We start from the raw sequence: 27,064 nt of genomic DNA, 5'->3' as shown, positions 1-27,064 counted from the left end.
CCCACATTGTGCGCATGCGCCATTAGCGTGCTGCCTGCTGTAACCCTAATTTCCTTCGGGATTAATAAAGTATTCTGATTCTGATAGTATTACAAAAATCCCCCAATTCCCAGGACAAATTTATTGTAAACATTATAAAGATATCTAACTTATTAAGCAACAATATATAACTGAGCTTTTCTTGGGGAGGAATGCTCGCAGCTACATACATGTCAGTTTGCAAGTGGTCAGTACGAACTTTCATAATCACTTTGGATTTGAAAGGTTTTGTGAGCATGATTAGCAGGATGCTTATTGTGGTTTGCAGCTGATAAACTAGGTGAACGAGGCAAAGACTAAAATATGATTAAGGGAAATAGTTTTACGCATTATTGTCTTGTATGCATGCACGCACGTGCGTGTTGCCGTTGCAGTGCTTGTGCAGATTTTTAAAAGCGATATCTCTGCACAGTTCACCTACACTGTCCACTTCTAGATCTTGCCTGCACAAAGCAATGCATAAATGCACAAGTTGTGATTGCATAAACATAGTACCATAGCACAGAACTGGCAAGCCACTTATAATATTATAGGCACAGGCTGTTAACACTTGGCAGTTAATAGGTAGAAAGATTTAGCTAATTACATTTAAAGTATACTTTCACAGTCTTTCAGCTTGCTTCATTTACACCAGAGGAATACAAACCCCAAGAAGAAAGCTTGAGCATTATGGTTTAAGTTAAAAAAATACGCTGCCCTAGTCTCTCTGAATTGCTAGCTGTGTGCATGTGTCCCTTTCTCTCCGGTAAACTACTTAATCAACGTGCCCTTGAGCAAGGCACTTGGTGGTGCTCTGTAACGTATAGCCCAGTTTTCTCCCAGCTGTGAGTGAAACTGATAGAATTCTTCCTCATAATACAAGTGCTGCACTTCAGTGCAACGTATGAACTTGGCGTCAAAATTAAATGTCAATAAATAACCTCAAAAAAAACAAACAAACCACACAATTAGATATGTATATCAGCGTGTGATATTCAATTAATTATGGGTACTAGTCCATGAAGTGTTTTAATTTCTCTACTGTGTCTACTTATGTGTAAGTTAGTGGTTTCCTTCATTTCCCAGATTTCCTTTAAACACTTTCCACGAAAAGAAAGAGGTATAACTGTGACTGGACTAACTTTAATTTGCTGTTGGTGTTTGTTGCCCTGACTTTGGTATCTCTTGTGTGTGTATACGCGTGCTGGATGTTTTTTTCTATTTGTTTAAAGCATTAAACATTCTATTGAACTAGAGGTTAAGAGGAACATAGCTTGACATTATACGACCTCAATTCCATTACTTACTCTGAAAATATGAACAGCTACCTTTTAGATAAAATGAAGACTGGAATGCAAGCTAAATCTGGATAGGTATTGAACAGTGTACTTGGTTGTTGTTTTTTATAAAAATATATCTCTAGTGAAGTGCTAATATGATATGATGAGATAAGAACGGTCTATTGATAAACTGATAAAGTACCTCGTGGGGTAAACAGCATCACCGTCAGCAATGACCTTTGTTTGGTGTGAAAACTCACACCATCAGTCATGCACTGAAAGCACTCTGTAAAATTAAGACTGTAACAGTGTCATTGCTCTGGACACAATAAGCCAGAGATACAATGCAACACAAGGCAGTTAAGCATTGATATTATGTTTGCTTGGCTCACTGTAATCATGCATGGATGCATGAGATGCTGACGAAACAGAGCAAACTGTGCATTTGGTTTATGATGTTAATATTTGGCTGCCTCAAAAGAAAGAACTGCTTTAGCAGATGCAAAGAAGTTAAGAGAGTATCTTGTAGCCTTTTATATCTGCCTTTCAGCATCCTCTGAAAATAGACACCCGTACACATCTCAGCCGCCCAGTGTGCTGGGAGTTACTTGGTTTCCAACGGGAATCGGGTAGGACGACTGCGGGTAACTTCCTGGTGAATCAGCCTTACATGTAAAGGTCTGATGTCTTTGTCATTTTATTGTGAGAGGTTTCCCAGCAGGTCTGGGGTAATGTACCCCACAGGCATAGGTGCCTTGAGTGGGTGCTGTGGCAGGCAGGAAGGGGGGGTCTGGTGGCTAGGCAGGTTAAGGAGCAGACTGTGATGACTGTCTAACTCCTGAACCACTGTGTAGTCTGCAACAGGAGCAAAAAACTGGGGGGAGTCAGGAAGAATGTAAGGCGACGGATTAACCTCCATTGTGGCTGCAGGTCTGGGCTCCACTGGCTGAGGATGTATGATGTGGTACCCCTCACCGGGCATGGGAGAGCTAGGGGGAGGAGTGCTGATTTGCTGGATACTGCTCTCTGTACTGTAGGCACTTCCTTCTGGATCCACTACTAGCAGCTGAAACTGTGGCTCTTTTTGCTTCCGTTCCTCAGACTCCTCACTGTCTTCACTCTCTTTCCGCTTCTTTTTTGTCTCCTTCTCAGCGGCTGAGATGCTCTCCTGGATTCTGAGTTGCTGTCCAGGAGACAACACCACACCACCAGAGGGCATAACATTGCTAACCTGAGCGTAGAAGTCTGTGTTGACCCAGGTCTGGGGCCCTCTGGTTTGGGTTTGGATGAGCTGTCTTTCACCTGTCTCAGAGGCTGAGGATCTTTCTACAGTATCAAGGGAGGTTTCCTCTTCATCAGGTTGTCCTGGTAGAAGCGTGGCCATCAGCATTAGTGTTTCTTCTTCAGGGAGATCTGAGTTGTAACAGGTGGCCTGGGCGGACTCAGCATCTGGACCACTTGAGGAGAAGCCAAAAAAACAAGAAAAGCAAAGAAATTAGTATTCACAGAGCTATTTGATTAAACAAATAACACCTTTAAATGTAAATCTTTGCCATACCTGATTGAATTAGAGCAACTTATGTTGATGTGTTGACTGACAGGTTGGGACTGACCCAGGAGTTTCTGGGTGTCTGAGCCCCGGTTATCCTCCTTCTCTCCACTATCTACATCCTCTGTCTCATTGACCTCCATGAGCTCCACCCACAGCTCATCTTGGTAGAAATCTGGTGCATAAATGGGCAGGCAATCCATTCCTCCACCACTCAGCATAAAATTCAGCTCATCCAGCTTCCCCTTCTGCAAGTGTACAAACAAGTGTTCTGACATTTAGGCTCCAGAAATTGACAGTTTCCTCTGTAAAACACTCTGACTTTGCAGACTTACGTCTAAAATTTTAAACCCAACAAAAAGTGTATGGCAGCTTGGTCTACTCACAAATTAACAACATAACTTATTTATTAATTTACATCAGGATTTTTTTTTTAATTGTTCAGAGGTGAGATTGTTTTGTATGGCTTTTAAATGCACTCTGTGAATAATACACCCACAACACAATCCTGAATCATGATGCTCTTTCTGTCTAATTCCCTCTGAGTGGTCCTTATGTCCATTTTTTCTTGTTATTTATATTCAGTTTTGTTTCACGTTTAATTGGTGGTTGAGTCAGATGATAAACTGGTAGTGAGTGTGAGAGAGAGACGAGGGAGTGATGTGGTGATTTTGTGACCTAACATATCTCTACAATATGAGCCGCACAGACAGACAGGAATCTGTTTTCTATCCAAATTACAATTGAAATATAATTTTAAAAATGTGATTACACAATCCCTTATATAATGGTTTTACTTCCAAACATTGCCTTTTTTAAAATCTGATTAAAATACACAACAATTTTGATCCCCCTCTGACAGTCACGCTACTTGACTGCGGGGGTCTAGCATTTGCTTGAAAAATCACAGACCAGAAATACCTTCAATAGCTCTGAATCGATGCCTTTGATTTTGGGTGCAGGAACAGGCGGCAGCAGAAATATCATTAATCTGCAATGACAGAAGAACGAGAGAGAAAGAGAGAGATGTGCACCTGTGATTTAGCAGATGTTTCATTGTTTCACAGATGTTTTGGACACCACAGATGCATGAAAGAGAGGGAGTGCGTGAGTGCTCGTACCGGTTCTGCTGAGAGATGACTATGAGCATGATGAGTATGAGGATACCCACAGTCCCAAATACAAAAACCAGTGTGAGATGGACAGGAAACTCTAAGAAGCAAAATGAAACAGAACTCGTCATAATAATGATGACAACCAGTCCTCTGGCTTCATCAATCATACTGTGTTAAATGCTCAAAGAAAAAAAAAACAGTTTGCAGTTCACCAAAAATGCATTGCATCATTCTAACACATGCGTTACCTGTGCTAGGAATCTCAGTCACTTGAATGAAGATGGATTCACTGAACTCGCCAAATTTAATGAAAACCTGCATCCTGCAGCGGATATGTACTTCATATTCTTTTCCTAAGTGCAGACCGTAGATTGTCTGATGAGAGTGTGGCTGAATCTCCAACTGAAAATTGCAAAAACAGACAAACCTTTTGTAAATTAAAAAAAGAAATGATGATGATGTGCTTAAAAAGAATGATGCAGCTATCCTGACAGAAATAGTAACAACACCAATGTTAAAGGCTGAGTAAGAAAAGGAGGGTGTCAAGAGGTCCGTTTTTATTTTTGGCACCTGTAACTACACAATTACTGATGCACTTCAGATAGACTGGATAGATGACATGCTATTATAACAGATGGACGTGAGGTCCCCAACCATCAGGCAAGCCAAGCGGTAATGAATACGAGCCTGTACACAGTCCCATGGCCTCTGACCTACAGATCCCTCCCTTCTCTTCCTTCACAGATGCTAAGGCCTTGCTCTGGCTTCCACAGCCTTGCCAGCAAAGCTCCAACTGCATTTTAACTACAAGTGTTCAGGGGGGAGGGAAAGAGAAACATAACACTCTGCTTCGATGACCTACAATCCATTTTTAAGAGCATGAGATTTGCTTTTTTTATTTGTGTTAATGTGCATGTGCAAAATCTGCTTTTGTCAATGTGAGGAACTGTGTGTAAAAAGAAATAATGGGCAAGATTATTAAAAAGTTAGGAATAAAAGACTTACTGCTTCCCAGTTTGTGGTATTTCCCTCTCTGTACTGCAACTCATACTCCAAACGCATCCATCCCAACCTAACATCAGCAGTAGGTGGGGACTCCCAGTTAACCATGACATCATAATTTAGCCTGGAAGGACTTATAGTCAGCAGGGTCCAGTTTAAAGACACTGGCGGGTCAGGACGTACTGTCAGAGAAAAGGCAAAAGTTCATATTCGAACAGAAGGAAAGGACACTTCTAGTTACTGATTTGGTATGCTAATTTAGGATCACATAAAAAAGGTTAACAGAATACTAAAAAAATACTGCTTATGTTCAAAAAGTCAATATCTGTTCAATCCAGACTGTGTCACTCCCTTTACAAAGATTAAAACATTTAATTCCATTTAACAGATTTAAAACTAAATGATCAACACGTTTTGTTTTTCTCTTTTTTCTTCATTAATTTAACACGATTGATGAGGACATAAGGACAAAGCAAAGAAGTGAAAACCTCCACGAAGTCATAATTATTAAAGAAGGAGTCCTCCCATCACATTACATTTGTGTAAAACATTGATATTTTTGAACTGAGACTGGAGCAAATGCAAGCAATATTGATTGAAACTGCACAGGTCTGATTTGATATTATCATGAACACATCACAAATAGATATTTCTTTGGTATAACTGGAAACGTTGGCCATAAAGAAGAGGGGGAGAAGGCATTTTAAACAATGTCAAGAATCATCTGGAGCTGATTCAACAAGTAGTTGCTACGCTCCTTCTATAAACAAAGAGGTTTGGAAGAATAAGCAGCAACTAAAAGCCTGACCCTACTACAGGTCAAGTGTCTAAGACAACATCCACAATTAATTTATACTCATAAAAAGAACAAACAAAGATCTTTCCATGAAGAAGATGTCAGGCAACATATGACGTTGCCATATGATAATATATTGCTTGTCAGCATCTTCTAGACTCAAAGTATTTACCACTTAAGCACTGTTTATCTGACATAAGTCCAAAAACAAGTAGAATTTCCAGGTATCCTTCTGCACGAGTAATTCATTGAACTAGAAATAACCATTTTGTGCTGTGAAATATGAATATATAATTACATATGAATACATTAAGTAACATCTGTAAAGGTCTCCTAATGCTATAAAGGATTTTTACATACAACCTGAAAATGAGAAACAGTAGGATGTCAAATTTTCTGATAAATCAAAACTTTTAAAAAAATCTGTAAATATGCACAAATCTTGGCTACTAACCAATATTCTCCACCCTGAAACAGTCATCTTCATTGAAATAGGTGATGTTGTTTTGAGTGCGAAGCTGCATGCAGTAAGTGATCCATATGGATGTGTGATTTGCATCAAAGAAACATTCCCTATTTGAATGGATATACTCGGGACACTCCTTCCACTGGCTGGTAGGAGACCTGAATGAGTGAAACAATGGCAGAAGAAACATAAGAAGAAGTAAAAAACTAAATTCTTGTCAAGTAAAGGTTATACCATCATTAATGGAGCTCACTGATTCACACAAAACAATGTGCCTACGTGAAGTTTTCTACAAAACAAGCAATTATTAGGATTTCTGAGAGTAAAGCAAGCATTTTGGAGATTACACTTACTCTTTCTTAAGGTAGAAGACTCGGAGTGCTCCAGGGGAGGAGAGGTTGTGGAAGGTGCCAGGACTCCACCAGCAGCGGAACGTCTCCTGGTCCCTTGATATACACTCAGTAAAATGAGGCTCAATGAGAGCTGAAAGACAGAGTTAGAAGAGCAACGATTAGAAAGGAAGTGAGACTGCATTAGGCTAATGAATCACCTTTATTAACATCTATCAGCGTCTGCAGGGGCTTTGCTTTATTCGTCTAACAATACAGAGATACACGGTCTCCTAGGGGCCCACTATCAATTTGAAAATCATTGCTGTGTTTTCAAATCATCAAATGCGCAAGATTTTCAGAAAGCTTACTCTGAACTTGAGGTCAAGCATACTGAGATTCAAAATCATCTGAGATATTTAGTAGATGCACCTTTAGTATCAATTTCATATGGAGCCCTTCAAAGGACATTGGAGAAAAAAGTTTAAGATGTATTTTTGCGAGAGCCTGAGTTACTTGTGCGAGATCCCGCAAAAGTTTTTGATTGAACTCCAAACACTTCCAGGTCAGTAATGAGACCTTGGAAACCACAGTTATGGAGGACACACACCCGTGGGACAGATGAATAGATTTTTAGTTTGAGCTTGGCCTAAACTATGAAATTAGATCAGTGCTTGACAGTAGAGACCGTTTTTATAAGTGAGAGACATCTGAAGAGAGTTCTTAGTGCAAGAGGACACACTCATCCGAAGGAGTACTCTGACCTGGCAGTCTTGGCTGAATTCATTAACAGCCAGCTGCAGTACTCGGGTACTGATAGATGTACGCTAAATGCGCGGAAAAAGTCTTTCTCAGGATCTCGCAAAACTTTTTCAGGACTCTGCAAAAGTAACTTGAATTTTCGCAGAAGTACATCTTCTTTTTTTTCCCCCACCAATATTCCATTCCTTGAAAATCCTACTTCGCCTTGTTCTCTAGTTATAAACTTCACGAGATATTCAGAAACCTTGACCTTGAGGTCACTGAGGTTCTAACTCATCTGAGATTTTTAGTAGATGCACCTATAATATCATTTTGAAGCTCCTATGTCTCCTTGTTCTCGAGTTATAACATTCACAAACTTTGCACCACTTGCCCATCCGCCCTCTTGCCCGGTAGTGTGGCACCAATACTGCGTGAGCCTTTTACAGCTTAGTCATCTTTAATTGCACTAATATCATGACTTCTGGTGGTGTCAGACATCACTTTTTCACAGAAAGGCTGAGTAAACTTGCTGAAATCTAATCTTAACCTCAGAATTGCAGAAACTTGCCACAGTTGAAAACAATAAAAACACAACAGATAATAGCACCTTAAGGTTACAATCCACATTTAAAGACTATCAGATGAGCTCTGGGTATTAAGTGTAATCCTGCATTATTTATACTCAAAGAGTTGCTAGACAAATGGAAAATGCTTCCATGGCATGCTTCCACATGATTTCTGAAACAATGCACAAATACAAACTTGCAAATGTGCCAGAAATATTTTATTCCTTTCTTTTAACAACCGCTGCTGCTACCCTGTGAATCCCATGAATATCATTGCGCGCACATACCAGTAGAAAAAAAAAAGAACTTGCTAAAAAAGTATTATGCTGCTAACGTTTCGATGTGTCCAAACATTTCGTAACAACCTAACCCCTCCTCCCTCCCAGCCCCCCCGCTCCTGTCGGAGATCAGTTTCTCGCCCAGCAGAATATAGAGTCCCAGAGTTTGGTGCAACCATAAATAAGCAGCTGAAAGTACCATTGATTTCTGCTCCACTGGCTCTCCGCCAGCTCTCTCTTCTCACTGCCTGCATTATAAATCACACACAGACCTAGAACATAAACATGCATCAAAACACAGGGGAAAGAAATTACAGACCAACTGGAGCTGATAGTTTCTAAACATAAAACCAAAACATATCTCCACACAGACTCGTTAAAGATTGTTCACTTGTAAAAAAAAAAAGAAGAAGAAGAAGAAGAAGAAGAAGAAGAAAGGCACGTTACTGGCATCTGCATACAGACATACACCTACCAAGCATGCATCCTGATTCAACTTACACACATCTAACTACAACAAGACAAGCTATCAACAAGACCAACTCAGGCAGGGCAGTCAACGCACACACCATTTATTCACGTGGAATATAAACCTACTTTGTTTCCATGCTATTTGGTGCCAGTATAACCTCATAATTCTCTGCATTCCTGTGCAGTTGTGCCTTTCCCACCTCCCTTCCCTTCACCTTTTGCACGCTGTTGTGCTTCCCCGAGGTTTGCTATTTCAGCTCGGCTTCCCTTCCCCAGCCAACAAATTCCAGCTGCAACCATCAAAGAGCTTTCTGCAGACGCTGAATGCAAGAAGGCCTTAGAACTACAGAAGAATAGGATACTACAGAAGCAAAACTTCTAAGGTCCTAGGGTTTTTATATGGGCTGTAAATTTGGGGGGATAATAATTTGTATTGATTGGTACTTACACGTCTGAAAATGTTTGGGGTTACTCACAACTCACAAGACTTTTTATGATCATCAATAATTACGTAATAAGACGTGCTTTTTTTTTTACGCGTTTCATCTTCCAGTTGTTATTCTTGTCTGCGAGAGAAGAAGAATCTTGAGGTCAAAGAGCAATGCCGTATTTTTAAAAAGCTATTTGCATTTTTTGAACTTAAAACCATGTCAAAGGTGAAAGGTTGAGCCGCAACACCTTGAGGGTCACACTCTAATTTTGTCATTCTCTCTCATTTCCTCCTTTTCAGTATTTCAAAGGATAAAAACTGGACCGTTCCAGCTGTAACTGACTCACAAGCCAGGGGTAATGTTTTGACAGGAGGATGTTGATTACCTGACTACATAGGCTTGTAATATTTTTTTAAGGCTGTGCTCACATTATCAGCATGTAGTCATATATAACTACATATATAACTATACTTGAGTTTCAGTAATGGAAAGCTAAATCCTGCCTGCACCTGCCAGGTACTAAATGAGCTGAAAGCCTGTGGCTGGAAGAAGAAAACTAATTTGAACATGTGTGTGCGTATGTGTGTGTACATGTGTGTGTACATGTGTGTGTGTGGGTGTACTGCCTCATCCTGGCTGTCCATATGTATCTGTCTGTCCACGTGGATGTGCAGCTGAGACTGATAAACAGCTCTTAGCTTCACGTCCTCTCTTCATCAGTCTGTGTAGAGGAGCTAGGAAACCATTTATCTACCTCCATGTCAGCTTTAGCCATTAGGGTTTAAATCCACTAAGAAACCTAAATAAAGCACTCGGCCCTAGGCTCTCACATCGGCTGGCAAACAGAACTGAAAAAGGCGAGAGAAAAAGGTGCAACCAGCATTTACCAGTTACCGCACTGCGAAATGCTCGATTGTAATGAGGAGTGGAATGATCACCTTTTCCAGCTCATTTGCAGATTTAAGTTAATGTTGAGGTTAGTCATGCTCCAAAAGGCTGACTAAAGGAACAGCGAGATGTGATGGAAAACGAAGAAGGAAGAGTGACGCCACTAAAAAACAAACATTAGCCGGTACTACAAATGTCACTTGATGAAAAGAGATGTTTTGAAATTAAATCAGAGCAGCATTTTCTTTTAATCGATATTTCTATTAATAAAGGCAAACTAAGTCAGTGTAGGCGACTGTTTATACGCTGCAGATCATTTATAATCTGTCCCAACTGTCACCCCATGTGACGTTCCCCTGGGTTCAGTTTTGGGTCCATTACTCTTTGCACACTCTTCATGTGTGCAAATATTAGTAGTTACTGACTGATGCATAAGGAGCATGAAAATGAAATACATATGGTTAGCTACGATACTTTGATCATGTCATAATGACAGAAATGCCTTAGCATTTTTTTAAAAACTACTTTCTGTATCTTTGTGAAAACATAAAAGTTTATGATTTTGTTTTATCATGAATTAGATTCGCACTAATAGATTTCCATGTAAATGTTCCATTACATTTGTCAACCGTAAAGCTCTTTAGCCCTGTTTACCCCATATTGTGGGCTACATCTATTACTTGGGACTTTTTGTTCGGGCACATGTTTAGGTATTTTTGTCCACTTCTTACTTATGATCACTATAAACAATGCCAAAAAGACATGTAAATGAGAACTTCTTGATGTCTCTTCATTGTGGTTTTAGTTTAAAAATGATTTGGTTGCCCTGTACTTTAAGAGAACACACAGACCTGCCAACTGAACCTGTTGTCCCCAGTCACATTGTTCACATAACTCAAGAGTCTGCTCTCAGTTGACCACAGAAAAACCCCATAAAATGACATGACACTAAAAGCAGCCTTGTTTCTGGAAGTATTCATTTAAACCATAAATATAAATGATAACATTTATAGGAGTAAAACTATAACTTAAACAGCACAATTTTAAAATAATTTAGCATAAACCCCCATGCTAAAAATGTTGTGACAATGTGAGATATGTAAGTAAAAACAGAATTTAATGATTTGCAAACTGCATAAACCAATATTTATTAACCAAAAAACGAAAAGATATTAAATATCTAAACTGAGAAAATTTGAAAAAAAAAAAAAAGGAGGGGGGGATTCTGGCAACAAGTTTCTAAAAAAGTTGGGACAGGAGCAAGTAGAGGCTGGAAAACTAAACGGTATTACAAAGAAACAGCTGGAATAGCATTTTGCAACTAATTAAGTTCACTGGCAACAGTTTATTAACACAACTGGATACAAAAAGAACATCTTAGAAAGACGGAGATTCTCTGGAGTAGAGAAAGCAAGAAATTCACCAGTCTGCAACAAACTGTGTCTACAATGTGAAACTATTTCAGAATAAGGTTTCTCAATGTAAAATTGCAAAGACAGTACATAATGTCATCAAAACAGACAGAGAATCTGGAGAAATCTCTGTGAGCAACAGACATGGATAAAAATCAATAACGGACACCCGGGCTCTCAGGCAGCACTGCACTAAAAGCAGGAATGATCCTGTCATAGAAGTCACTGACTGAGCTCAGGAACACTTCCACAGAAGACCATCTTTGAACACAGTTCGCAGACAGTGATTTCTGTGTTCTATGTGAATAAAACATGTTTATGAGATTTGTAAATCATTTAATTCTTTTTTTATTTACATTTTGCACAGTGTTGCAACAGTTTTGGAATTGGGGTTGTGTTTGAAGGTGCTAGTTTTCCAGTCATTTCACATATGCCTTATTCTACGCTCCCCATGTCTATTACACATCTATTCTTGGCAGGTGTCGAGCCGTAGTACCTGCCTAGCAAACTTGAGACCTTTCTGGCTGTTCAGCACCAACTTCTGCCATATGATCGTTTTTTTCCAACGCCATCATTCTGTTTGTGTTTGTGTGTATTTCTGTTATCCAGATGGAGAAGTTGGCAGCACATGCTGACACTGTGCTAAGAGTAAAAGTGCCTGTCAGTCTGCACATGCCAAGTCCTACATTATATCCCTGCACCAGAGCCCAAAGACACACGCACACATGCACAGGCGCACACACGGTAGAAGTATAACTGTGTGCAGCACACAACGTAATTTTTTTTCCATGGGAACATGTCTTGGATGACGAGGAAAAGAAAGAATCAGAGAGAAAAATTTGAGGACAAAGTCTAGAAGAAATTTATTTCATATTCATAATACTCTCATACATCTTCGTCATCTTCAAATAAAACAGGCAATGAAAATTACAAGCTCCAAACTGGGCTTAATGGTGAAGGTTACATAGTGACTTAGGACATGGTGCAACTCTTGACAGAGCCAGTAAGAGCGAGAAGCAGGCCAGAAGAGAGCGGGAGAAAGGTGAGCGATTGCAACAGGATACAAACAACGGAATGTAAATAGGTGATATAAATAACTCCCAGCTTGCACATGCAGTTCCATACTCAAGTGCACGGACACACACAAATGCATATGCACTAAACTTACACCTTGAAAACAATAAGCGACAAAAAATATGCCATTGTTCTGTTCCTTGAATACATCCTGCCTCTCTGCTCAGTAACACAACAGAACATGCAATGGGGCTTCTTCTCGTTTGAAGCTTGACTGGATGTCAAGTTCTAGATTCATCTGAGCCTCATGACAATGTTCATAGCTTTGAAGTCCCTGAGACACAGCCCGGTGTGTTTAGCCGCGTAGTGACCCAGTCAGCTTATTGTAGTCACAGTGACTAATGATGTTAATCTTCTCTAATGCCATTACAGCTCACAGATTTAGCTTAGTTATGTCATATTATGTCCACGTTCAAGTAAAGAACAAGTGTTGTTCTTGCTCCTAATTTTGTTCTTTGGACTTTGTACTGGAGGGTGTCAGAGATCCTCATATGGGACAAATCAAATCTCTATTACAGTGTGATACATCAACACTGTAGGGAGGTGAAATAAAGACATAATTTCTAGGTTAGCTGGTATTCAATTAGCCTATAGGTTTTTATTTATGTTTTCTGCTATATTCACGATTGTTAGCAAACTTTCTTTAAGGCTTTTCTTACAGTTCTTTGTATCTGGGACTAGGGCTGTGCGATATGACCAAAATCTCATATCCCGATATAAGAATTCTATCGTCCTGATAAGATATAAATCACAAAAATGTAACATTATCTGTTAATTCTGTGAATCTCGGGCAGCTCGACTTGCGGGAAGTCGAGTGTTTTAGCCACAGCTGCCCTGGGGCAGACTGGCAGAAGCCAGGCTGCCATATCGCGCCATCGGCCCCTCTGGCCAACACCAGTAGGCGGTAGGGTAAATTTATTATATCATATTACATTATATCCTCTTTCACATTAGAGCCACGACAGGACCCACTAGAACATGGGAACAAGTAAAAGTGAAATATAAGAATATTCTACAGAATGGTAATATTTATCACTTATATTGCTTTTAGTCTCTTGCAAAGAGACCCTGAAATAATCTGTTTGTTTGTTTATAACAGCAACCAAGAAAAGGACAGAGCAAAAAAAGACAGGTGGTGGTCCTGCACCCCCTCGTCAACAAGTTGGTTAAGTAAATAATACCCTCACGGGAATATCAATATCTCTCTATGAGCACACTGTCGCGCTGAGCTAAAGGATCCTGTCTATCCCGCAATATACGCTGAATTCTGAGAACTCTCCTTGTCAATCTTGCACCTTCCGCAATGGGTTGCTCGCGTATACGGACAGGACATGGCTGCGACAGACTTCCCAAATCCACCTTCGCTTTTATAGCCGTGGTCTCTCATCTTGATTACACGACGTAATTTACAATTACTACTCTAAAATATGAATTACATCTGAAATAATCAAATACATGAAATAGAATGATTAATAGTACATTTCCCTTTTTTTAGGAAATGACCTGTATGTATCTGTATGAAATCAATAAAAGGATCAAGTACTGCATTATCTTTAGTTACATTGATAATATTTATTTATGGACAAACAGTGGTAAAATATCGCTGTTGCTTTCGTATAAATGAAGCGGACATACCTGAGTGGCCGCGATCTAATCTTGTTTACATAAAGTAAACCTGCTCCCGAGCAGGTTTACGCTTACGGATCTGTTGCTATGACAGCAAGTCCCGGATGAGCTTCGGAGAACCGAAGGATCCAGGATCGCGCGAAATCGTCAACAATAAAATCCAGCTAACTTACTTAGCGAGGTACGAAGAACGGGCCCCTGGTAACAGTTTCACTCCTACTGTGTGATGAATATTTGTGGTTTTCCAAAAAAAAATCCATCTACTGTATTTGTATGTGAGTAATGCAAAGTGAAACTTGGCTTTGCATTTGGTGTGAACACACCATAGCTGTCATTTTTCTTCTTAATTATTATCTCCCCTGAAAAAACACTTTATTTTCATTTAGTTTTTTTCTTTAATTGGAAGCTTTCTGTCTTAAAGCAACCTTCCCACTTTCACAACTCTCAGTCCTTTATTTGCAGTATGAAGACTCCATATAATGAGCACAATTTCAAAACAACTCTTCTGATTCTTGTGAATCAACAATTTGTCGAGTAAACGTATTTAGTGCGCAAAGTAAGACCATTTCCAATCACATTAGAGAACGAGGCACAGCGACTGCAGTTATCTATGCGAGTGTAGCGGGAGATACACCGCATGAGATGCATTCTCGCCACTGGCAGCACTCCGGTGTAGGAAAGCGTGCTTGCCTGGGTAGTGAGTGCAAAGAGTCGGGTCAGATGGCAACTGCTCATTTGCTGCGCATGCATCGGATTTACCTGCTCTAGTGTCACATGCGCTTAATCAGACCACATGGACCTTGAACTCTGGACATGGCAGAGAAAAGATACAAATACCTGACTCTGACAGCTTGGACATTAAAATTAATGTCCAAGCTGTCAGAGTCAGGTATTTGAATTCTTGTCTCTCTGCCAGGAAATGCAGACAACAGTCCAGGACTGTTGCTGATGTGTGAAAATGTTTTTTAATCTATCCTCTGGTATTCCTCCATCCATCCTGCAGCTTATGACACTTTCCTATTCAATGTACAGATATGAAAATCAGGGCAAATTTTCCTGCATGCAAAATGTTAAATTAGTCTTCTTTGCAGCATTGCTTCCATCACACAGCACTTTCCCAACCATGAATTCCCCTCAGCTTCTGCTATCTACAATATGCATGTCTCTCTTCTGCTCTTCCAACTTTGTGTTTAACTTCAGGCACCATTACCCACACAAGGCCCCAACTTTGAAGCTCACACCCACCGCTTGTCGTTGAAGCAGATGTAACTGTGGATTGTGTGTACAAGCCAGATGGACCAAACCTCTGCACGGTTACCACTAGCTACCACCTCTGTGGTAAGGAACACAGCCCTGTTGAACAGAATCAATCTATGCGCTTAAGGAGTGAGGTCCTTTTGAGCCACACAGACAATCAAGGAAGGAAGGTTGTGGAAGAAAATAAAAGAAAAAGGAAAGTGTGTGTGAGTGTATATGTGAGCAAGGATAGATAGAATGAAATGACTAACACAGCCTATAATCACTATGGTAAGCCTTTAACTACATAGGAGCATCTCCAAATGTCTACTCTTGGCTTGTTCTGTGGCTCGCCTAACAACAGACATAAATATGCTGCAGACACAGAATTCCAGGAAGACTCTTTTAAGTCCATAAGCAGAGCAACAAAATGATTTTAAACAACTCCAAAAGCATAATGCTGAGGGTGGCTCACATACTGCACAAGACTGCATTCTTACTGTAAGCGTTATTTTTTAGGTATATAAAAAAGCCCATGCAAAGCATTTTCCATTTAAGCCGTAGTGAGAAGAGCAGCTGTCCAGATTGGAAGTTGTGCAGTGGTGAGCTTGGGAAAGGCACAGGCTGCATGTGTTTGCTCATGCTATCACAGGCTGCTTTGTGTTTACAGATGTTTTAACGGTTGTTGAGGAAGACCAGGACTGAACTACCACAGTGGTCACTGGGAACCATTTCAACATTTGAGGTGAACCAAACAGAATGTTCAATGGTTTTGACATCACCTGGTTATCAGCAGTTTTTCCTGAGAGCTTATCAGAATGGTACTGTAAAAGTGACAGAGATAAAGATATTTGATCCACTTTGTTAACAACGTCAAAAGGCCCAAGGGCAAAGACACAGAGCTCAAAATGTATCCTCAGACATTAGTCTCAGCTACACCAAATTTATTACCTGAACTACGTACCTTTCCCTGCTTCCTCGCCTCCTCCTGCCACATCAGAAAATATATGAAAACAATCACGGGAAGGCATAGAAATTATAACCCGTAACACGAACCTCAACTATAAATAACAATTCAGGCCCGAGGCAAAGAAGATGGACTGATTTACAACAAAAATCTGAGAAAGAACGGTTTCTTTTGCACCAGTACTGGCATCGGGAAGAGAAATAACAATATGTTCAGCACTTGAACTTTCAAACTTGATTCCACTTATTCCTGCTATAAAAATCTACCTAGAGAGCCTGTGTACCATCCTGAACATGTATGACTGAATTGCAACTTGCCATAATTAAATATAAAGTAGTTTTAGAGCAGTGAACAGACCGTTGGAGGGGGCCTGACCCCCGCACACTAAAGAAGTCAAAGGTGGAAAGTTACTTCTAAGACATTTTAAAGTAGGAATCAATTATTTTTATAGGAAAAAAAACTTTAAATGAGGGAAAGAGAAGAACTTTAGCTAGATAAAAGATGGTGAAACGTTAATTTATTGTCACTGTGTTTCAGATTGCTGCAGATTGCATAACAGCAAATGGAAAAAAAAAAATAGAAAAGACGCACTAATGTGGACTTGATCTTAATTTGACCGGAGAAAACACGATGAGTTGGCATTCTTCGGTGGATTCCAGTGGTATTTTTCCATCTGTTTCTCATTAAACCCATACAAAGGAAGATGAAATGTCTTAGTAAATTGGCAAGCTATTTCCCTGTTTAAGAATACCGAAGATATGGCAAAATTACAAAACTAAAACTACTGCTTGATTCCATTTATTGGTTACGCAATCAATAAAACTGTGTACTGATAAATAAGTCAATCAAGCTGTGTTTTCTTGAACATAATGATCTGCCGGCTCTTTGTACTCTCTGCTTACAGCAATCTGAGTTTGCATTCTAAAAGCAGGAAAACACTGCACACTATTAAATGTCACCTACATCAAAAGCACTGTAAAAACAAGAGGGAAATAAATTGTCCAATGCTGTCAACTGCACTATTAATAACTTAAAATAGCATATAAGGCATGCCATACCTTCCATAACCATGCAGACATGATGTGCTGCGATGCTTAGGTGCTCTTTTTCAAAGGCAATCCAAGTATAGAGAGAGATTTTACTAATGCAAATCTAAGGTAATGATAAATAGTTTGCATGTAATACGTGCACGTGCAAGTGCAGGGCCAAAATCAAACAGTTTAAATTCCACTAATGTTTCTCCAGGTAATATGCATGCTTAACATTCTGGCAACAGGTGCTGCAGCAGCCAGCAGGCTGCCCAGAGATGGCCTGGAGATCTCAGGTCACTGACTCATGCTGTCTGGCTCACCTTTTAATGGCAATGAACAGATGCACCTAAGAATATACTCAGAGCACACTACCTTGCCAAAATATAACTGGTTTGCACGCTTTAAGCGTCATTAAATGTATGCAAATGTATTGAGCATCTGATTTCAATTATAGGCCTTTCTCTGGATCAAACAAAAACATTCAATCAACAGATTAAGACAGAATTAAGCTGCCTGCTGATGGTTAAGCTGCTAACTCAATCTTTTTGGACTACAATCCTTACCATAATAAACTACAGCCAATTAATTTGGATGGAAATAAAGTCTTTTCATCCAAATGTGCACAACTATAATCCCAATAGATGCCTTAAATCCACAATGTACTGATTCATTGCTTGAACAAGAGTCAATTCTGTTTTATCCAAGCTGAACCAGGTCCATCTGCAATAAAAAACTTTGATCAGAAAATGCCTTCTTATCCGTCTTCCAGAAGTAATCCTCATAAAATACGTCCAGGAATGCAGACACTGCTGCACAAGAGATTTTCCTCTTGACCACCTTCGACTGATCACTTTTTGGGGGTTGCTAGGAATTTCTCAAACCTGTTTGTTGCAGAATAAGCACCATTTTTATTTTCCAGGTTTGACACTTTTACCTTAGTTGTAGTTGTTTCTATCATTGGGCTAAAATGTCAATTCATTATTTCACACTTATTTTGTGGTTGTTTGCAAGTTTTTGGTTTTAAAAGGTAAATTATGGCAACATCAACTCATTCCCTCATCTGCAGTATTCTTTCACCTAATTATTTCAGATAGATCAGTGGCACCTGGGTTAGCTGGCTGAGCATCCTGCATCATCCTGTCCCTGGACTTTGACAGAGCAGCCCCAGTCATATATTTACCCCGAGTCTATTGATCACTATCCTGCCTGACAAGCCAGATCAGGAAAATGCAGCGTTTGCTCAACAGTGAACCTTTCCACATGAATCTGAACAAACAGCACTCTGCAACTGATGTCTGACAAAAGACGTGATAACAAGTGTCAACAACATGCTGCACGCAAAACACACTTGTTAATATTTGATGAGGTGAACATAGAAAGAGAGAAGAATTTTTTTTTTTCTCACATGTTATTTCTCACTCTAACTGGTTGTGACACAAAGCTGTAAGAACACCAGTAACTTACCTGATGATGTCGTGTGGTCCCAGTCTGTGAGAAATGTAGATCCTGGAGAGGGCAGCCAATCCAGGGAGGAAAGAATGAGAAGAATCAGGAGATTAGAGGCGAGTGAGAGAGCCATGATGCTGTGGAGAGACAGAGGATAGAATAAGAGAGGACAGAGACACTGTGATTATAATTATCAGCTGAACTCCATGGTGACACTCCCATGTGAACTAGCCTCCTTCCCCCACTAACGCCATCTTTTTCTCTCTGGCCTGTGAGCACAATTTGTGACCGCTATTTATTTCAGTTGGTGTACATGAAACCAAACACTGGACAGGATGTAAGGAATTATCACGGGAGTTTGCAGCTACGGCATTTCAAAGCTGAAAATATGAATGGTGGGGTTTACGTGTGTTGTTTCGCTTTGTGTGAACTCTAAAAGAAAACGTTTTTTATCATTTCAGAAAAGATCTCAGTAACATTTCTATTAGTTACAGCTACTTGAAATAACTTTTCCATGACGTACACGCTACCTTCTGACTGTTTAGATGGTTAAATCCATTCGTTTCACAGTCGATTACATCATTAGACAGATATATGCTCCTGAAAGCCTGTTATTAGCGCTAGGGCAAGTTTTTAAAACATTACTTAGCTCCATGTTTCTTTGGTTTATTAACGATAAATGTGTCAGTATTGGAAAACTGATGCACTATTACATTTAAAGTTATTAGTGGAAACAGATGTGAGTTAAAACTTCCAACAAATAAAAAGAAAAATTAGCATTTGTTTGGAATAGCTGTCACCATTTGAGTGAATAAAATCATGTTCCGATCCATGCTTAATCATCCAGGTAAGGAAATTCCGGAAACTTGATTCTGTGATTTGCAGTGGGAGAATGTCACATCCGCTTGAACAGAACCAACTTTCTGGGAAAATCATGTTCCTTTTGTATCAGCTGGGAATTATAGATCTTTGCTAAATTAGAGTTATTAGCATTTTCTGTAGGGTCGGTTTCTGGTGGGTAAGCAAAAAGTAGTTATCTAAATCCACAATGATGCCAAGAATGTCAAACCCAACAAACTGGCTTTTCAAGACCAAAATATTTTAGATAGAAACCAACAAGTAGTTTGACTTTGGCACTTTGGATCTAATTATGAAATCCTGTATGGCAATTAATGGCAATTTTAATGTATGACACAAAAAGGGTAAAATATCCTTAAAAGAAAAAGCTGTGGAGGCTTAACTTGTAGAAACTGTATTTCCCAACAAAAGTTCTAACACAAACTCTCCTGCCATCTTTGTAAAACATATATTTTAGTAGTTTATTTATTTGAAAATATGATGGCAGCTAATTCACAAAACGCTCAATAAGTCAGTGTTAGAGACAAACTCTAAATATAGGCCAAATTTTCAGTCCGCACCCTTGGCTATTTACAGCTGTGGCTCCACGACTTTACTGGGCAGCAAACAACCCCATCCCCACAGGATACATTTGCCTAAATTACGTGGTCCAAGTATCTTAAGATTCCTGAATCCAAGCTTATCTCATTTTATCTTATCTTCCACATTATCTTATGTAATCTTGTCTTATCTTATCTTGCAGATCCCACAGGTTACAGGAACTGCTCAAGACTGGAAAAGTCTGGTATCTTAAAAAACCCTAGCGACAAGAAAATGTCTGGATCCAGCTCACTAGCCCATATTTACCACACTAGTCATCCATTTACTTGATTTGGCTTAGATTTATTACACATTAAAACAAAGAGTCTAGATTTAAGGGAAAACAACATCTCAGTTTGACAAAAGAAAAGGTTTTCATTTCAGGCTTTTAGTCCAAGGATAGACTTAATCCATGTCAGTAAATCTGAAACATGAAGCACAACTAAAGCAAGAACAAACGGAAAAAAACAACAAAAAACTAAACATTGCAACATGGACAAAAAAAACAAGAATCAACATAATTTTGCAACTCTGGTTCGTCACATGTAGCAAATTTTTTAATGAATGTGGCAACAGACAGGTCCACTGTAAGCAGTCAGTCATATTTGTGCTGATGACTTCCAAGGGTCCAGAGGTCATATAAAGCCAAGTTACACAGTGCAAGAATTTATGGCAGAGAACTGTCAAGAGGCAAGCTCATGCAGACTTACTTAAATGTTTCTCAAATGAATTTCATATTTTTGGCTTCCGTTCTGTTGAACAATTATTAACCCGTCCGATAAACACTTTCAGATAAGAAATTTTTTTTGCTTGTTTGTTTGTTTTTTCCCCCTTGGAAAAGTTAAGTTCATTGCACTTCTTTTTAGCATAGTTTTTTTTACTTCTTTAACATTCTTCCAGTAAAAGTACTAAATTGGAGCAAAGGTGGCCCCTTTACCCCAAAATATGTCCTGATGTTAATCCGTACTTTAGTCTCACCCTTTCACATCTGGAAGCATCTGTGGACATCCTGGCAAGGCTGGTGCTTCTTCTCCATCTTGTGCAAGCCTGTCCCCCGTTTTTCTTCCTCTCTCACCCAATTACAAACTCACAGGCTGACAGGAAGAGTTGTCTAAGCCAATCAGAAGAGAGGGAGGCTAAACCCAGGCCTCTTGGGGTCCCTTGGTAAACATTTAAGGCCTGCGTCCTCAACCCTCCTCCCACTACCTCTGCCCTAAAGCATACACACACACACACACACACACACACACACACACACACACACACACACACACACACACACGTGCATACAACATGAACACATCACACATACTAAGGCACACAGATGCAGACTTTGACTTGGCACCCCTCTGCCAGCACCATGCCTCTCCTATGTTTCCTTAAATCTACTATAATCATCTATGTTTGTTCTAAAGAAGCTGACAGGGGAGGCAGAAGCCAAAGAAAAAAAGGTTAGGGGGTGAAAGGACACATCGTTTCTGTTAGTCCCTTCTATAACTGAAGAAGGACAACATGTACACAAACACTCGCAGAGCAATGTTGCAAGCTAGAGTTTAGTTTGAGCTTCCTTTAGCGAGAAAGCAAAAAACAGAAAGACTGTCTAGTTGGCGCTCTGACATTTTGTAGTCAATAAATATTTTCTATGGACACTAATTTCATACTCTAAATTTACTTATGTGCACTGTTGTGTTTTTGAATTGTGTCTTAGGGCAGGGGAGTAAAAGCAAGTCATTCCAAAATACATTTTTTCTTTTATCTTCAGTGTCCACAATAACTTGTTTTTGTATTAAAATGGAAAAAGAACCATACTTTCTTTTTAAGGACTCTACATCCAAACCATAGACTGTATATAGAATATGGGCAACGTAATAGTAATGACATTGTTTTTTGGACTACTGTGCCCTAATGTTTTGTCTTTATCATACTGGCACTCCTCAAGCTCCTTTGCAGACATAAATGTCCAAATTTATTTGGGTAAGAGGATAGAAGAGTGTTAATTTATCGGACAAAACCAGCACCCTGGAAAACTAAAAGCTCAATAACCCCAAGAGGCCCGCTTAGTTCGGTTTCATGTTAATGACATTCGCAATACAACACAGAAGTCAGCAAAACAGTCTGTGCTCATGTCCACATATAATACAACAGGAAATTTGAAATGAGATTTAGCATTTGGTCATTACAAGAAAGAAATTCTGCCGTAAGGTCTTCAAGGCCATCATGAAACACTGATTCGGATTACGAAGAAAAGAAGGAAGATTATTTTATTCACTAACAGATGGGGGGGGAGGCTTTGGGCAATTTGACCTGCATTTTTCATTTTCCCCACTTCAGTGTTTTATTATTTCGTGGGGCATTAAAGAAAAACGAATGTTTATAAGCTCTAAATGGCCTGAGGTGATTCAACTTTGACAGAATGCAAATGAATTAACATTTTCACATTTCCACAACAAAAGTGGAATTTTGAAATCATAGCTACTCTGCTAAATGCTACAAAATATTTATAACAATTGCGTGAGACATTAAAAAGTTTTTGAGCACTGTGATTTAAAGAGTGGATCTGTGTGTATCCTGCCCCAGGATGCACACACATGCAGTAAATTATGCATAATTTTATTTTTGCAATTGGATTTCTGATGTCTCCTGAGCAGAAAAATACAATCAATCTTAAAAATCTGTGATGTAAACAACGGAATTTTTGTGGAAGAAAAACGTCTACAGGGCATCTTTAACTGCATACAGTTTTAATCATGAAATAATGATAGCATGTCAGTAAAAATCATCACCCTGGGAAGCTTTAAAACAAATATAATTTAGATGCCAGATGCCAGACAACTACATCGTCTTCAAAACAAGACAAAGTAAACATAAACAACCAAGAAAAATGTGGAATATAATGTTATGGAGCCGTGATTTTTTTCTCACCAGCAACCCAACAGGCTTATTATTTATGGTTTCATAGAGCGTGTCACTGTGTCTCAACATGGTTTAGCTATACTTTGTGACTGAAGGACAATAAATAAACATAATTTGGAAAATGTTGTGGCAGAAATTATAGTCATTTTAACGAAATCTATTCAAACAATGACTGTGTTGTGCGTTTGCCCACTACTGGTTCCTGTAATACGTATCAGCAGGAGTGTACTTCTCCAAAATCATACGTCAGTTTCTGTGCCAAAGCTACGGGGTTTTCTTTAGAGGGGTGGAACAACACAAAATGATTATGGTGGAAAAAATTATTTTTACCACAGGCCTGATCGCTTGACAATCATCATCATGAAAACAAAAAATAAAAGAAAACTAAACTATGCTGTTTTGAGATATTTCCAGTTCACTTAGGCCCTGAAAAATCTTTAAACATTACAGCTTTCACCAAACTAGCATAATTTAACCAGGTATAACAACTCCACAGGAGCATCACGGTGTAGGAAAAATGGAACCACAATGCATTATTGTGGATGATTGCAGTGCAATTTCAGTCTCGGGTTCAGAATTGTTATATCTCTAGATAGCATGCAAACATTTTTCCTTAACTTCAACCCCAGCCTCAACATTTTAGTAAATGTAACACTTCCACATGAGTCTGCACATTACACCAGGTAGTGAGTGAGAGTCTACCTCGGCAGAGCCAATCAGACAAGAGTAAGGACCTGAAAACAGCAGCAACCAGCTCCTCTAAATAAGCCTTGTGCTGCTGGATGTATTTACATACATTTGTCTGGAAATCAGTATATTTGTGAAGAAGCTAGGTACATATAAATATATATGTAATTTTTAACCTATGCACATATATGTTTGTGTGTCCACTTCCCTATATAAATATGGCTACTGGATGGTTCTAACGTCCCCTGCTCTTATTTCATAAGAGAGTGCGGAAAACTCAGAGTCAGCACATTGGCATGAGAAAAGTCTCTGCTGGAAGCAGATCAGGTCACACATCTGCAAACCCCGCTCATGTCTATGTGTGTGGGAGACCAGCAAGGGAAAGAGTGGGTGTCTGTGTGTATATGCATGCATATGTGTATAAATAAAATCAAGCATGCGTGTCAGAGAGAGAATGACAAAAGTAATGAGCACAAGCACGAGTCCAGCAGAGTCAAATTGCTTTACAAAATTTCCAGTTGTGTTTGTGCGCACGCGGGCATACAGCGGTTTGTCTAAAGCTATCGACTATTAAATGTTTTATGTTTTAAAATCAGGTTTTTCATCTTTTACAGGTGCCTGACGGTGGTAAAGCTGCTACTAGTCAAATTTGGCCATTTCAGAGACAGTTTTTAAAAAAATTAATCAGAACTGGAAAATTAACTGTGCCATTAGGCTTTAATGATTTATTGTGATTTACTGAATAGTTCAAATTTAGTGGTTGAGGTTTTGGAGTTCAATCTAATTTGAAGGAATCAAGTCTCTATCCAGTCTAACCCCTTCCAGCTCTGTTATTTGGACTAATTATATCTGTGCAACATGTACCTTTCCCTTTTGGTCTAAATCTGCTGTTTCTCTCTGTATGTCAGACACACACAAGCACATTCTGAAAACCATGACTGAAGCCCAGGTGTACATGGATGTGTGCAAAATGTAATGGTTTCCAGAGTGCTGTTGAGCTGTCAGAGGTTTTGGAACATAACAGCTGTACTTAATGTTGTGTGTGACGACAGCGAGACACAAACCGATGGCTGTAATGTCTCTTAAAACTACTCGCCTCATGTTTTGAAATTTCTTTTCAGCTGCACAGTAGGGGCTGGTGTGTAATTGCTGTAGTTACACAGCTTCTCACCACATGTCTCATCGTTGCTTTTCTCTGCATTAATGCAGAAGTGATCAAATAAAGCATCCAACTGAAGATGCTTTAGCTACATTAGGATGAATATTAGCAAGTTATGCATCTATAAAAATTGATGTGATGTTTAAGACACACTGCCGACGATTTTTTTATATCTGTATTTATACAGAGAATCGATTATGGGTAAAACTTTAAAGTAAAATACTGTTTTCAAGCAACTGCACAAATGGATTTATGAGATTCTGAAGTGAAAGTAAATATGGTTCTTCTAGAAAATAAAAGGCACAAAACACACCAAAAACACACAACCTGGACTGCTCAAAGTGCAGATGGCCACAAATTTTGGGTGATGAATAAGAAGAAGCAGAGCTGGAACTCTGCCTTCTGTGTATCTCATCAGAGTGCAGTGTGCGTCCTAATCAAAACTGCAAAATGAGAAACATTGTTCTCCTGTGGTTCGTAAAACGGTCAAGCGTTCACTGATGAAGAGCAAACAAACTGAGATTAGAAGCTTGCGAAACTGGTAAATGCATGTGCTGTTAATAAAAACGCAATAAGGAGGAAAAACAAAGTCCCAGACTACTCTTTTGGCAGGTGTTTGGATGGTGGTCATTTTTCTGGAATGATATAAACTCGGTTAACCTATTAGTGCAAGGCTAAATCAATTACCATTTCTTAATATATTGTAAACAGTGAAGTCATTTAGTCAGTAAGAAGCTTGATTACATGAATGTTTGCAGTTCCTCTTAATATTATTGTACTGGTTTCATATGATATTGAGTGTCTTTGGATGGTGTTGAATCCAACTGAGCAGTTTAGGTAAATCACAGCTCAATATTGGTGGGATAAAAGAGAAAATATTTAAAAAGAAAACTGCCAATTTCTAGAGAAAATCATAATATTTGTACTCGACATGCAGTACTTCTCAAACTTTAGAAGCCAAAGAAAGCTCACACTCCACAATCATTAACAATAAAAAAGATCCCAGCTTAATTTCAGATGAACTAAAAAGTTAAGAATCGCAGCATCAGCTCTTCCTTTTGTTTATTCCCCCTTTAAGTCATATAATTCACTCCACGTTTTCCCCCAGGTGTGCCACCCCCACCACCCACATGCCCACCAATGAAGCCTGTGCAGAACCACTGTCCTAATGTCTTGCGTCTACAATAACAGATATAACTGTACAGATATCATAATCACTCAATTCTGAATTTGATGCATGCAAAGACACCAAAGAAAACAAGCACCTTCTGAGCATTTTAGAATAGCTTGATCACTTTTTAAAGAAACAGCGCTTCTGTCTCATTCCAGATGTTTGTATTTCTCCACTGAGGTTTCGGTATTTGTCAGCATGCTGTTTAACACAGCGGGACTGTACTGTACAAACACCCCGGAGCTGTAATTAACGGGACTTAACGGGTAACAATAGAAAAGTATACATCCGTCACATCCAGCTATGGCTGGCATCCCATCCCAAGCTCTCCAAATTTCTCTTGCAACGCCAATTTGCAGCACAGGAAAAAAAAAATCCCATTCGTTGTTGATTCTGCTGTAAGCTCTTAAAAGTGCGCACCAGAAGAACAAATGAGTTTGTGATGGGTTGGAAAGATTTTCTTTTTCTTTTTTTTCTTTTTTTGCGTAAAAAAAAGAAGTGCTGCATTTAAGCTAAGCCTCGAGGCGTGCATAACATGCTTAAAATGTGGAGCTTTATGGGCACAAACAACGCATTTCACTCTTTAAAAACATAAACTAACTTACTTCATCCGAAGCGTGGAGCTGAAAACTGCAAGCACGGCGCAGATTTACTTTTCAGAAGTTGCTCATCTGATGGCCAGCGCAAGCACTAACGGGTTACAAGTCCTGCTTCTTCTTCACTGCAGACTGCTCGGCCCGACTCAGTCCTCACCGGGACGACTTTTACATATCACTCAATCTCAGGATCGGACGCGTGCTTTCCTGGTGCGGTTTTTGCCTTATTTGCTGCTCATCGTCTAGACCACTTGGAGGGGTAGAGACACGCTACGTCGCTTAAACAGAGAAAGTGGGCAGTGTGTCTCGCGTAGCGATCAAGCGCCCTCATCCGCCAGCAATCCACTCTGCTCTGTTGACCACCACCACAGAGGGG

The 27,064-nt window shown here is 39.4% G+C and overlaps 1 protein-coding gene across 3 annotated transcripts; it reads right to left on the bottom strand.

The window, feature by feature from the left end:
• Positions 1-350: 350 nt before the first annotated feature.
• On the bottom strand, positions 351-27,064 carry ghra (growth hormone receptor a). 3 transcript variants are annotated; one of them, XM_085425834.1, is made up of 10 exons: positions 26,698-27,064; positions 18,744-18,862; positions 6,580-6,709; positions 6,215-6,384; positions 4,968-5,146; positions 4,211-4,364; positions 3,969-4,059; positions 3,769-3,838; positions 2,857-3,095; positions 351-2,755 (listed from the first exon to the last, which is right to left on the bottom strand). In XM_085425834.1, the coding sequence occupies exons 1-10, from the start codon at positions 26,700-26,702 to the stop codon at positions 1,996-1,998; spliced, it is 1,917 nt and encodes a 638-aa protein (XP_085281960.1). In that variant the 5' UTR covers positions 26,703-27,064; the 3' UTR covers positions 351-1,995. The 3 variants fall into 3 exon arrangements, with proteins under 3 accessions (XP_085281960.1, XP_085281958.1, XP_085281959.1); XM_085425832.1 differs by lacking the exon at positions 26,698-27,064 and adding an exon at positions 21,130-21,378; XM_085425833.1 differs by lacking the exon at positions 26,698-27,064 and adding an exon at positions 21,141-21,377.

This window comes from Rhamphochromis longiceps, linkage group LG12 (genome assembly GCF_057381845.1).
Source record: "Rhamphochromis longiceps isolate RC_006_pf linkage group LG12, R_longiceps_female_GT1.1, whole genome shotgun sequence".
Lineage (NCBI taxonomy): Eukaryota > Metazoa > Chordata > Actinopteri > Cichliformes > Cichlidae > Rhamphochromis > Rhamphochromis longiceps.
Note: the sequence above shows the minus strand (reverse complement) of the source record. Positions and strands in the feature narration are given on the sequence as shown.